The sequence below is a fragment of the Loxodonta africana genome, chromosome 1, assembly GCF_030014295.1.
Source record: "Loxodonta africana isolate mLoxAfr1 chromosome 1, mLoxAfr1.hap2, whole genome shotgun sequence".
Lineage (NCBI taxonomy): Eukaryota > Metazoa > Chordata > Mammalia > Proboscidea > Elephantidae > Loxodonta > Loxodonta africana.
Window position 1 is genome coordinate 173,104,463 of NC_087342.1, and position 14,576 is coordinate 173,119,038.

The window sequence follows — 14,576 nt, forward strand, 5'->3', positions numbered from 1 at the left end:
TCTAGAGTAACAGACACAAATAGACCAAGCACACAGGATTCATTTCAACTGGCTACAGACAAACACTGGCATATAAGCCATCACTTACGTTTGTATATTACACATCCCTGAAGATGTGCTTGAAAGTCAAATGTCCATAAGTGCAATAATAGATTAACATGATCTAAGGGGAACCCAGTTCCCAGAGAGCTAAAACAGTATTTTTTAAATCCTTTAATTATGGTTCCTGGAGGAGCTATTTCCTCTACAACCAGGTAACCTGGAAAATAGGTGAAAACTTTCCCAGTTGCCTAGAGACTTGAGGGACCCTAATAGCACATTTCATGCCAGAGAGTTCACCTTCACATATCCTCTCCCCAGATCCCTTTGTAGGGAGAGGATGGAATACTAACAGCATTCAGTGAGCACATGTTAAGGAGCCCTGGTGGCGCAGTGGTTAAGCGTTTGGCTGCTAACCAAAAAGTCGGTGGTTTGAGCCCACCAGCCACTCTGTAGGAGAAAGATACAGCAGTCTGTTTCTGTAAAGATTTACAGCTTTGGAAACCCTATGCAGCAGTTCTACTCTGTTCTGTAGGGTCGTTATGAGTCAGAATCAACTCCACAGCAATGGGTTTGAGTCCATGTTACCTCATTTAGTCTTCACAGTTCTGTGAGGGAACTGAGGTTTAAGGTTACATAACTTGCCCAAGGTCACAGGCTGGCAGAGCAGGACTTAAACTTAGGTCTGACTGACTCCAATGCCCATGCTTTTGACCATTATCCTGTTATGCTGTCCAGGTACTGATGCATGAGCCTTGGCCACAGGACTCTCCAAGTACACTTGACCACCTAGATTACACACACAGCTTCTGGCTCGCAACCCCTCCTTGTTGGTGCCACAGCAGCATACCAGAACGGTGTTGGACTCCAAAGAGGGGATGGAAGCTACAGATCTGCCAACACCCATGATGCAAACCTCTAGGCAAGTCCAACCCTCGCCCTGGGGTAGTGGCTGGTTAGAAGCACCACTATGACATCACTGGACATCTGCATTAATTGGCTGAACTGAGAACTGAATTAAATGTACAAAAGGCAATTAGGGGTGTTGATAAATGTTGATACAAAGTACAGGATGTATGAAAGTCAAATTACGTGAAAATCAAAGACTGTCCATTCCTAAGGTAATGGCGGTTTAGACTTTGGCTCAACTGGAAGACCTAGATCAAGATTATTATTATTGTTGCCAATATTTATTGAGCAGTTACTATGTGCCAGGCCTTGCCAATATTCATTGAGCATTTACTATGTGCCAAGCCTACTTCTATGTGCTTCATGTGTTCATTTAATCCTCAAAACTATCCTGTAAGGTCAGTATTATTATAACCTCATTTTACTTGTAAAATGAGGATATAAGGCTTGAAAAGTTTATTTAAAATTTGTACAGTATATTTAAGTTTACAAAATGCTTGATCGAATATCATCTCCTTTAATTTTTACAATCAAACCACAAAGTAGATTATAAAATTATGTCACTTCACACCTGAGGAAGCTGAGACTACAGGGGTTAACTTATCTATGAGCACGTGGCTGGTAAAGAAAATCAACACAATCTTTAGATCATTCTGAAATACTATCTTTAATCAAAGTGAGGCCCTGGGTATTTAGAGTAGATGGCTAGAAAATGAAATAAGGCAGCAAAAACAGAATACAAGAAGCTTCTTCTTTTAAGCAGAATGCCTATTAAAAAGTAAGTAAAACTTATAGTTTTTGCTTTGCCATGTCAGAAGATAGATAAGCATACCCAGTGCCGTCGTGATAAGCATAGTGCTTGGCATATAGTAGGTAGCCAATATTTACCAAATAAACGAAATGAGAAGAAAGACTTCACTGGGTTCTGTGGTAAAATCTACACTGTCACAATAAGATTTCAATTATTTCTCATACTCGGAACCTCTGTCATCAACAAAACTGAGTGTTGAATTTTATAATTTAAGTCTCTCAATACACACATCAACATGTTAGATGAAAAGGCAGACACGTCTTAATTTGGTGAGCTGTAATCACTATCAACAACTTTGAGATATTTTGTTCTGTGAGAAAACCTGTTACCCTATCATTTAAACTACATTTTACTTTTAAAAAGCTTGCCTTAAATATGTCCTTCAGTACCATTGAACATATCACTCCACCTCTATTTTGCAAGGCTTGCTCTTTATCACATGATCGGAAGAATTTCTTGCTGTGTTTAGGCTATGAATAGCATTTGAAAAAATACTGTTATAATTATAGACAGCTAACACCTGCCAACTTGCTAGAAAATGAAATCATGTAAAATTTAAAGACTAGTGTGCAATACTTGTCAAACACTGAAGTATCAAAACAGTAAATGCTCACTTTTAATAAAATTCTAATTAGACTTTACTGAATATTACACATAGAACTGCCAAATTATTCTAGCCATATGGCTAATTTTTAAAAAGGTATTATAAATATATATATCAGCTTGTCAAATTAAAATAAAAATTTAAGTTTAAACACTAAATGAATATACATTAAGTGAATATATATTCACTAAATGAGTATGTATATTCATCAAGTAAATATATTTCATATATATGAAATTATACATATATACATATATACACATTCTATACATATATATGAAAGATGATTTGGGTAATATAACTCAATATAATTTTATTTCCTTTCAGTATGGTTTAAAAGCTTAAGTGTCAAAGTTGTTTTAAGCTGATTTTCTAATACAAGTAACTTATGCATCTATGAAGACCTTCTTTCTCTTTTTAAATTGGAAAGCATAGTAAGATTTAAATAAAATATAAAATAAAAAACATCTCATTTTCCTAAGGTAATTCCACATCTTACTGCAATCTGATCGATTTTTCTACAAGTAGTTACATAAAAGATACAATAGCATGAGAAGACACATAATATTGTGTTGCCAAATTTCACATGAGTTTTTTTTCTTATTAAGTGAAACTTGCTTTTAATTTAGCTACTTAAGAAGTATGCCACAAACGGTGACCATCTAATAGTAATACACAAACATTTAACAATAAATGCTGGAAAAATGCTGGTGCCAGCTGGAAAAATCCAATAAATGGACCTAATAGTTATCCTACAAAAATTCTCAAAGTGTTTCCAGTGAAAAAGCATTTCTTTTTGAACAAGCACCTTTTAAAAAAACCTCTTTCTATACACTAACTTTATGTTTAATACTCTTTATCAATACCGGTTTAACTTGGTGTAGTAACCAGCAGAAAAAAGCAAAGCATGGAATAATGTTCCCATATTATAATTACCTACTTGAGGTTTTCATACTTTAATTTCCAGTCTGCCTGAGGCCCTAGCAGTATCATCACTGAATCTCCTGAAGAATCCTCTCAATTGAAGCCCCTCCATACACCGCACTAGCATCCTTACAGTGCTACATAATTCCATCAAGGTCAGTGAAGGTCTTTCTCACTTAATGTAATAAATGTCATCTAGAAAAGCTGGATCAAAGTATATCCTATTTTTCATTGACTTTTGTTTAAAAAATTAGCTGTTTTACCATGGTGTGAAAAAAAAAAAAGATAGATTTGAGAGATTCTGACAAAGAAAGGATTAAAACTGGTGGCAAGGCTTGCTCGGTGCTGATGTATTTCAAGCACTCTGTGCATTTTGGGTATTACCCCCCGTCTCTGACGCCTCACTTCCCCCAGAGCGTGACTCCTGTCTTTGCACAAATTCTAAAAATTTTCCTATGTCTGGGGTTCCTCCGAGTTCATGCTTATAGTTTCTAAAACTAGGCTCTGCCATTTCTAATTTGTCAGGGTATCTATAATGTCTCACAAAGTTAAGATACAATATCATAATTTGCCATCACATAAACACTGACCTTTTTAAACATGAAAGTTCTTTGTGATTAAGACATAACACTAAACAGTGTTCCATTTTAATCAAAGTTTCAAGTTTGGAATAATCCTTTAGCATACCCAAGACTCACAGCTACTTTCTGTCAGGTCAAAGTTTCAACAAATCCTTAAATTGACTAAGTTATTCTTTTATTACCTGTTCAAACAGTAACAGGATACCGTGCAAATTTCTAATAATTGGCCAAAAAGAACATAAATATAACTAAAATAAAGAGAACAGTATACTTATTTTCTAATTCTTTTACTCCACAAAATGATCTGTGTAGTGCCAAAAGGACATAAAATGTTAGGGATGAGAATAATATTCTAATTAATCTGAACTATTGTTTGAGAGGGTCCTCCATGATATCATGAACAACTCATGACCTTAAATTGAAATTTAACAGCCAAATGTTAAATACAAAATACTATATCCCATTTATAAACAAAACAATAACTATATTAGAAAAAATATCTAAAAAAATTAATCATTCTGTTTTTTTCACCCTAGACTATTTAAATATCTGGAATCTGAAAACTTAAAAAAAAAAAAGTGTCCTTGTTAGTTTCAATCTTGCTGAAGAGTCAGAACAAAAGATGATGACAGAATGCATTTATATATTATAAAGAGGACACTGAGGGTAGATACTATAGATATGATTCATCCTGTCAGCCAGAGGATAGAAAAAAAATATCGGCTCTTTACTTTGCCTTCAGGCAATAGAAAAAAAAAAAAGTTAAATATTTGCCTTCAATTTTTTCTCATTCTCCATCCATAAAGCCTAGAAAACCTGAGAGTAACTAGCAGTCTCCTCTGAGTCTGAAACCAAGGAAAGAAAGCAGTCACCTAGGAATGGGAATAAGCACTGAGGAGAGAAGTAAGCTAGGAGGCTTTTGGAAGGAAAGGGACTCACTGAATTCTCAATGTATGGATAAGATAAAAGAGACCAGAAAATAGTGGATATGGAAAAGAGAAGCTTAGTGTAAATATTGAAAGAGGACTCTAGTATTTGCTGTAATATCTAAGGGTCAGAGTCAGTAGTGACTGTTTGAGATGTACTACCTTAAACTTTTGGGTTTGACTAGAAATGTCAGTAAAAAAGGAAAGAAAAGCAATCATTTAAAAACAAGACCAAACCTGCTTTTACAATGTCCCCAATCTGTTGTTGTATTTTATAGCCCCATTATAAATTAAATTTAGTAGTATGCCTCTAATCTAATGGAATGTAAATTATAACTAGACCAAAGAGATCCCATTACCTAGTTAGATATAAGTGTAATTGTCATGGCAACATCTGACTAGACCTGACTACCTTCCACCCCCTTCTTCCTAGACAACAAAAATTCTTTATTGTGATGAAGGCTCTCCTGGCCCTTAGGGGCTGAATGCTGATTAGTCCAAACCAAAAATAGAAATGATCAATTTCTTTGCCAATTGGCTTAGAAAAGGGCATTTGATCCAATCTCAGTCAACAGAAACCAGAGGAAGCCTGCTGGAGGGTTTCTGGGAAAAGCTTTTCTTCCGTGATAGACAGAAACACATGAGAAGAAATGCTTTTCTTAGCTACAGATGGTCATGACTGCACATGATACCTGGAACTGCTATGCTGACCTTGCAACCATGAGAGGAGACATCACTTGCTATGGTGAGGAAAGCAGAAAAAAAGGATGATGGAAAGTGAAGACATGATGTAGTTGAGTCAAAGAATTCAGCTTGCCCAACCTCCAAGTTTACACGTGAAATAATAAACTTCTAATTGTTAAATTTACAAACTATTTATTACCCAGTTGGATACCAACTTGATACTCTAACAACTGTAAACATGTACCATATCCCACAGCTAGTTTCATTTCTTCCTGGGAGAGAACAACTACTTCACTAAACGAAAGCATCCTGCACTCCGCCTAGCAGAGATAAATCTTCGTTACTTGGCCTAAACTTTCCATCTTAAACCAAATTACTTTTAGACAGTGTTAATTACTGACAAACTTGTAAGAAATTCTAAGTTTTCTTTTTTCATAGTACAGAAATAAAAATGATAAAATCACCACTCTTAGAAAAGTCCTGGGTACTCTGGATACTACTAAAAATCCTTTGAGGGATCTCCTACCACCAAGAAAGAAGAGCTGGGTACATCCTTTGGACCAGGGGTCTCTGTGCTGAGAACCTTCTAAATTAGGCCCAGGGGAAGACTGATGCCAAGACACATGGAGATCTCTAAGGAACACGGGGCCCAGAGATGCTGAAAGGAGACAAGGACCTTCCTCCTAAACTGTGAGCCAACAGAAAGCTTTCCCCTAGAGCTGGTGCCCTGAATTTGGACTTCTAGCCTCCTAAACTGTGAGAGAATAAACTTCTGTTTGTTAAAGCCATTCACTTTTGGCGCTTCCGCTATAGCAGCACTAGATAACTACGATACTCATATATATATACACTCACACATATATAAGATAAAAAATATATATGTATATATATACATATATGTTATATATATGTATGTATATATAAGATATATACATACATATATTTTTTTCACATTTCCCCCCTTAAAAATATACATGAAGACTACAGGTCCTCAGCGGACTATATTAGTAAATTGTATCAGTGTTGATACTTGTTTGTTTAGGGAATCAAGCATATCAAAAAACAGTGTAATGGGGACTTTGAAAAAAGTCTAAAAATAAATAAGTAAATAAATAAAGCCTCCTATAAGAAAAGACCTTCCTCAAAAGTGGGCAACAAATCCTGAGCACAGTCCCTTAGCATAGAGAAGTTCCCAAAAATGTGTTGAACAGATTTAAGTGTGATATTGATGTGATACCAATAAGTTACAAACAGGGGCATAAACAGAGGATGCTATTTCCTAAAGTGTCAATTTTTTATAGGTCTAAGCATTTGGCAGTACTGGTGGTGCAGCGGTTAAGAGCTCAGCTGCCAACCAAAAGGCTGGCAGTTCAAATCTACCAGCTTCTCCTTGGAAACCCTACGGGGCAGCTCTACTCTGTCCTATAGGGTCGCCATGAGTAGGAATCGACTCCACAGCAATGGGTTAGGTATTTGGAGTTGAATCCATCCTACCACAACTGCCTCACCATCTCTCCTTTCCTGACTACCGTTCTCTGAGCTACCTATAGCAATTAAGGGCCTTCAGGAACAGCTGTAGGAATTGCACATGCAGCTCAGCTTCTCTGCTTTACTACATAATGTTGTTGTTGTTACCTGCCACAGAGTGGGCCCCTGACTCATGGCGACCCCATGCACAATGGAACAAAGCTCTGCCTAGTCCTGTGCCAAGCCCATGATGGGTTGTGGATCAGACCATTATGATCCACAAGGTTTTCATGTGCTGATATTCAGAAGTAGATTGCCAGGCCTTTCTTCCCAGTCCATCTTAGTCTGGAAGCTCCACTAAAACCTGTTAAGCATCACGGCAACACACAAGTCTCCACTGACAGACAGGTGGTGGCTGTGCGTGCTATGCACCAGCGGGAATAGAACTTGCAAGAATTTTACTACTGAACCACCAATGACTTCTTACTAAGAAATTAACAAAGTATTATGAAGCACTACATTTAATTAGGAGCCCTGGTGGCACAGTGGTTAAGAGCTTGGATGCTAACCAAAAGGTCAGCAGTTCGAATCTACCAGCCGATCCTTGGAAACCCGATGGGGCAGTTCTACTCTGTCCTAAAGGGTTGCTATGAGTCGGAACCAAGTTGACAGCGCATAACAACAACAACATTTGGTTTCAGATGTGAGGCAGGAAGGGGTGGACAGGGGAGCTAAGTAGAAGCCAGTTGATGGTAAGTGTTATATGACATTCTTAAGAAGTCTAGACTCTAGTCTATTCTAAAGGGTTTTAAGCAAGAGGGTAACATGGTCAGATTTTTATTTTGGATAAATGGCTCTGCAGCTATGTGGAGGACAGATATGAAGGTGGAGGTGGGCTAAGCCTGGAGAGAAGAGACAACAATGGCAGAACTAGAACAGTAATAGCAAGGACAGAAAGCCATTTAGGAGCAGTTTCTAATTGGATGCGTTATAGGCACCTTAACCTCAACATGTCTAAAAGAAAACTCACCATTGTTTTCAACCTCCTGCTACTCTTCTGTCTCAGGAAATAATTGCACTATTCACCAAGAAGCTCAAACCAGAAACTTAGGACTCATCCTTCATTTTGTTGTTTTCCTCATCACCTAAATCCAGTTAAATACTATATGCTGTGATTTTTATCTCCTAGATATCTCCCGAACCCTTCACTTTTTCCCACTTCCCCTACCACATATCCAAGTCCACCATCATTTTTTCCTCAACTACTGGAACAACCCTCTAACTGATGTCACACAACCACTCTTGACCCTCGAAATTCATTCTCCACATTGCTTCCAGAGTGGTCCTTCTAATACAGCATTAATCATGTCACCACCTTGCTCAAAACCCTTCAGTGGCTTCCCACTATTCCTAGGATACGGTACAAAACTCTTACCATGACCTACAACATGCCTAATAACAGTAAGAATACCTAACATTTACTGAACATTTCTTATGTGCTAGGCACTGTGCTAAACTTTGCGGGATTATTTCATTGTATTCTCACAGCAACAGTGGGAGGCAGGAACTATTAGTGTCATCTTCATTTTGGGGAAACTGAGTCAAAGAGACATAACATAACTTGTCTAAGGTTGTAGAGCTAATAAAGTATTGGAGCTAAAATTTGAATCCGGGTCTGATTTCTAGAGCATGTGCTTCTAAGCCTTCATGGTCCCCTCAAACTGTATACTCCAAGCATATTGCATTACTTTCAATTCCTAGAACTCATCTGTTCTCTCTTACCATGAAGCCTCATACATATTGTTCCCTATGCCTGGAATGTCCCCCTCACAAATCTCACTTTGGCCTGGATAAGATTTATTCCCTCATCAAGTCTCTGCTTACATGTCATCTCCTCAGGAAACTCTTTCCTCATTATCTAAAATTAAATTTTTTTGTTTACTTCTTTACGGTATGTCTCTCTGGAGTAGAATGTCAAAATTGTTCACCACTGGTCCCCAGTTCTTAGAATGACATTTACCAGAGATTCAATAAATATTTGTTGAATGAATGATGTAGGCACAGAAACTCACTAATCTGTTAACTTCATCTACTGAGACTGATAAGAAACAAAAAGAAGCCAAATACAGGTTTGTTCATCCACTAAATATTTATTTAGTAGCTTTCAGGTCTCAGCCAATACTCTTGAGAACTCACAGCCCTGACTGGAAAGACAGACACATAAGCATGTGATTACCCCATAATAACGAAAGCATCTATTATAATTGTGGCAGGAATAAGGTGCAATAAATACAAAGATGAAAAAAAGAGTATAAATCTATAGGAAACCTTCACAGTAGAAGAGACTCTTGAATCTTTTTCAAGGATTAATGAGTCTTAAAATAAATATCATATAGTTCATGCATTTTACTTAAGAAAAGGGAAAGGAGCATCTACCATATGCTGGGGCACTTTACATCTCATTTAATTCTTACTATTTTTTTTTTTTTTTTTTTTGCTCTATATTGTTATTCCTGTTTTACAGATGTGGAATTCCAAGTTAAGGGAGGTCAAGTAACTTGCTCAAGATTACATAGTACATTAATGTTGTATCTCGTTGAGTTGATTTCAACTCATAGTGACTCTATAAGACAACTGCCCCACACGGTTTCCAGGGCTGTAATCTTTACAGAAGCAGATTGACACATCTTTCTCCTGCAGAGCAGTTGGTGGCTTCGATCTGCTAACCGAAAAGTTAGCAGCCGAGTACTTAACCATGGTGCCACCAGGGTTCCTTAGTACAATAAAAAAAACAAACAAAAAAAAACCTATTGCCATCAAGTTGATTCTGACTCACAGCGAAAGTAGCAGAATTTGAGACTAGGTATGTCTGACTCTGGAAACCCTGGTGGTGCAGTGGTTAAGTGCTACGGCTGCTAACCAAAGGTCAGCAGTTCAAATCCGCCAGGCGCTCCTTGGAAACTCTATGGGGCAGTTCTACTCTGTCCTATAGGGTCGCTATGAGTTGGAATCGACTCGACGGCACTGGGCTTGGTTTGGTTTTTGGTATGTCTGACTCTAGTACCCATTAAAAAAAAAAAATTACTGTTTAGTCATTTCTCACTAATGGCAACCCCATGTGTGTCAGAGTAGAACTGTGCTCCATAGGGTTTTCAATGGCTGATTTTTCAGAAACAGACTGCCAGGCCTTTCTTCAGGGGCTCCTTTGGGTAGGCTCCAACCTCCAACCTTTCGTTTAGCAGCCGAGCTTGTTGACAGTTTCCACCACCCAGGGACTCTGGTACTCACTTACCACTATATATCACAGGTCTTTGGCCCTGTACTCCCTTCAGAACCTACATATTTCTATTTTCCAAATAACTCTTAACAAAACTGATTATCTGGTTTCCCAGCCTAATAATATAAATATGTGGGAAAATGATTCAGGAAAAGACCAAAGTGAAGTATGCAGACAGAAAGAGAAGGCACTGAAAAACTTTAAAAATTCAAAAAATATATCAAGATGGCATTTCTCAGTGTAGGGTCATACAGTCCTATACACCCCACCTTCTGTTTTACAACAGTGCTTGGTGTGCATCTTGATGAGCCCATTACAAAAAAAAAAAAAAGGTTGTTTCATCACTACAGTCTAGGGCCAGAGAAATAACTTTTGATGCCTAAGAGGGTAGACTTTAGGTATCTAGAAAATTAATTTCTCTGTGGTACCTCTGGACAAATAAATTACAATGATTGTTTCCAAATTGTTCTTGGGAAGAAATATTCCAAGATCTACATAGAGTCTTAATTTTATGGAAATGATTATTTTTCTGTTGCTTTAAACTAAATTCAAGCCAGTATAGAAAACTGTTCATCTTAGTTTACATATAACCAAAAACCAAACCCACTGCTGTTGAGTCGATTCTGACACATAGCGACCTTATGGGACTGAGTAGAGCTGCCCCATAGAGTTTCCAAGGAGCGCCTGGTGGATTCGAACTGCTGACCTTTTGGTTAGCAGCCATAGCACTTAACCACACACCACCAGGGCTTCCTAGTTTACATATATCCAAGTAAATTATAAATTTTAAAAAATTTTCATAGTATGACTTTGAAGAACACCTGTGGATTAAGTAACTTATAGATTGACAAACATATATAAACAACATTACCGAACATTCTTAGTATCTAAAGGCAACCTTTTGCAAAAAAAAATTCTAATAAATAATGTACGAAATGGGGAAAACTAAATATTTTTAATCTGCTGCACTCACAATTTAAATAAATATGTATGTGAAAAATAAACAAAACATGCAGGCAAATACAGAGAAAGTTGGTTGAGTAATTTACCATAAAAGTGTTCCCATCATATATCCTGCCTGGGTTTTGAATTCCTTTATAACATGGGCTTTAATTTTTTTTTTATATAATTCTTTTTAAAAAAGGAAAGCTTACATTTAGAGAACACACCCTGTGTTTTGTTTGTTTTGTTTTTAAGAACAAGAGAAAATTGTTTCAGCAATTATCCTGAACAAGCAGACTAGGAAACATTGAATATCCTCTTATCATTTTGAAGGTTTTTATATGGGACACTTCCCACCCAGAACACTGTTTGTAACAATGGGAAAAGTACACTGGCTCTGCTTCACAACAACGTGAAAAAGTTAATATCAGGAAAAGCCAAGTCTTTACTTGCAATTAACTGTAACTATCACACACACAAAATTTTTTTTTATCACATATATTTGAGGAATGCAGTTTCTGCCTAAAACTCTCTAGAAAGACAATACTTTGTTTACTTACATTTGAAAATTGCTTTTTACTTTAGTTCATTTTTTTCCAATTTTAACCCAAAACTCTATTTTAAGATGATTAGAGTTTACATCATGACGACGTATTAGAAGTAAACACAAAGTGAATAAGTGCAAGTAAAATTTTGGTGTACTAGATAGACGGCATTATTTATAAAGCTTTCCTTACCTGGACGCTCTTCAGAATAAACTCACTTTTCTCTCTTACATCTTTAAAAGGACACCTCTTAGAAAGCATGAGCAGATGAGCAAGAAGTTTATTCAACCCATCCGAAGAAACAGCATTTGAAAGCTCGTGTGACGGACGATGTGGTGTCTCTTTAACGGAACGAAAATACTCGGTTTTCCTCAAAATTATTTGCCTAATGTTTTCCAGTGCTATCTCTCTGGTACTTGAATCTCTACTGCACAGTCCATCCCATCTCATTTCATTCTCTCCTTCAGCCATGTCAACTTGGAGCTTTTCTTTTTCAATCTTCAGTTACCTTTCACCATGTCTGCAAAAGCAGTTTTTATTTTTTAAATCAGAAATGTAAGAGTAAAATCAGAGAAATCGAATCGTCAAGAAAACGCACGTTCGGGTGACATTTGGAACCGGTTGTCTCTTATACGGATGATTTCCACCGAGTTACAAAACTGAGCTCACCCTCTGGTTCTACACTGGTCAAAGACTGAAGGGAAAAAAAGTTGGAAGGTTGCAACCTTACGGCGCTGGCTGTGCTGGAGAGGGACTCTCGGGGAAGTGCTGTCCTTCGTCTCGCGGGGTCAGCGGATATCCTCACGACGTGGAGCTGTCAAATCCGTGCTATGCCCAGAAAGGCTGGTACCAGTTGAACACTCTCCAGTCATTCGGGGGTTTTTGTCAGTGCAGGCACGGCGTTCACCGGAGCGTTCCCACCCCGCCTCTCCGGCACCAGTCCCCGCCCTCCGCAGCTCCTCCTTGTGCCCCAGCGGCCGGCTGACCGCCAGCGGGGACGACTCGCCGATCCCTGGCCCACGGGCCGCGGCGGTCGGAGACTTGAGCGCTCCAGGGGGCGGGTGTCTTCTGCAGATGCAGTCTCCGCGGCAGTACTGGAGGAGAGCGCCCTCGGCCCCGCCGATTCCCGACCCTCAGGAAGACGCCGCTTCTTCTCCGATCCCTGCGCCCTTGCCCACCGCCCGCCAAGCCAGACCAGCACAGGGTTGCCCCGCACCGGGCTGGGCTGCAGAGCTGGCGGTGCGGCAGAGCCCCAGGCACAGAACCCGCCCCTTCGTCCAGCCCCATCGGTGGGGATCGGCCCAAAGGGCGGGAGCAAGGAGGGGAGATGGGGGTCCTCACCCCCAGCCCCTCCCCTTTCTCCGCCCGGCACAAACCAGGAGCCGCCCCTGCCCCTGCGCCCTCTTCCCCGCCCAGGCAGACGCGACCCGCGAAGGCAAAAAAAAGCCATTGGAAAAAGCCCCGCCCTTCGCCCTGCTACCTCCGGACCCCAAGCCCGCGCGCGGCCGCCAACGGCTGCCGGTTCTTACGCATGCGTAACCTCAAGGACGGTGCATGCGCCTTAAAGGCACTTAGCTTCTTCACGGTTCGTTTTCAGTTGTCAGACGTTTGGTGTTGGAGTGGAGAAGGGGGAAAAAATTAAGTACGCTGAAACTTTATCAAAGACAAGCAGGGTAAAGAAAGACGACACGGAGCACTCCTGGAAGAAACAGGCTAAATTTAAGATTTGTCTAAAAATAGTAACGGCCTCTTTATTAGCCCGAACCCCGATTTAAGGAGGCAGGGTGTCCTCGCGTTGACTTCTGGGAAACGTAGTTTTTATTCTGCGGGTGTTTTGTTTGCGACAGAAACTACAACCCCCAGGGACCACCGCGACTTTGCCTGTGGCGGCCTACAAGCCAACGGTTAGGCAGCGCGGATTGACTGGATCGTCGGCTTGGTGAGCACTGTAGGCTTGGCTGCTTTCTTTCCTGGCTTTCTTTGACAAGATTTTTTTTTTTCTTCCTCCTTTTTCCTCTGGGGTTTTGGAGACGAAGCCATCCAAGGCTGCTGCTCAGACAGTCCAGGGACTTTTTCCAGTGACCTGAGTAAGAAGTACTAGTCCAGGTGTCTAAGCTCCTGCGCGTGGTGAGGCGAGAATTTGGAGGTCGCGATCCCGAAGTTGGGAGTGAGCGGCCTTCTTTAAGATGCAAAAAGGATGAAATGAAAACGGATGCTCCGCGCAGCTGTCCCTGCGTTTGCCCTGTGTAGTGAACATGCGCGGGATGAATCAGACACCCCCGTGCAATTGAGCGGAAACCCTGGTGGCGTAGTAGTTAAGTACTACGGCTGCTGTCCTAGAGGTCGGCAGTTCGAATCCACCGGGCGCTCCTTGGAAACTCTATGGGGCAGTTCTACTCTGTCCTGTAGGGTCGCTATGGGTCGGAATCGACTCGATGGCAATGGGTTTGGTTTTGGGTGCATTCGAGCCTAAGCTTACCTCTGTGTAGAGATAGTCTTCAAATGAATCCCAAGCAGGGCATTGAAAGCGGCTTGTGAAATCCGTTTCGAATGAGACTAAAAGAAAAACAATCTCCAACATTCGTAGATGATAAGAATTCTTGCAGGCTTTAACGAGACCATATGGGGGGAAAAAAAGACCATATTTAAAAAGTCATGCCACTTGAGAAAAGTCGGGGTTTGAAAGCCCATCAATGAACTGATAAGATTAGAATTAATTTTTCACGTTGCAGAACAGATCCAGTTCTAAAAATTTAACATTGTAGGCACGGTCTAAACAGTGAAAGAGACACAGTCCCTACCTAAACAAAAACAGAACTATGTAATAGTGTTATCTTTGGAGTGTCTAGAAAGAGGGCCACCCAGCC

The 14,576-nt window shown here is 39.8% G+C and overlaps 2 protein-coding genes across 10 annotated transcripts in view; one reads left to right on the forward strand and one right to left on the reverse strand.

Moving 5' to 3' along the window:
- SESN1 (sestrin 1) overlaps window positions 1-12,617 on the reverse strand; it is a 130,159-nt gene extending 117,542 nt beyond the window's left edge. Inside the window, exon 1 of one of the 2 annotated variants that reach the window (XM_064289549.1) lies at window positions 11,902-12,617. In XM_064289549.1, coding sequence (XP_064145619.1) covers window positions 11,902-12,180 — 279 coding nt within the window. In that variant the 5' untranslated portion in view covers window positions 12,181-12,617. The remainder of the gene's footprint in view (window positions 1-11,901) is intronic. The other variant, XM_003404303.4, reaches the window with a different exon arrangement.
- Window positions 12,618-13,392: 775 nt separating this feature from the next.
- The window catches only part of CEP57L1 (centrosomal protein 57 like 1), a 68,234-nt gene continuing 67,050 nt past the window's right edge, over window positions 13,393-14,576 (forward strand). For all 8 annotated transcript variants that reach the window (XM_010600387.3, XM_023543006.2, XM_010600341.3 and 5 more), the window contains exon 1: window positions 13,393-13,648. The gene's annotated coding sequence lies outside the window, so the exon portion shown is untranslated. The remainder of the gene's footprint in view (window positions 13,649-14,576) is intronic.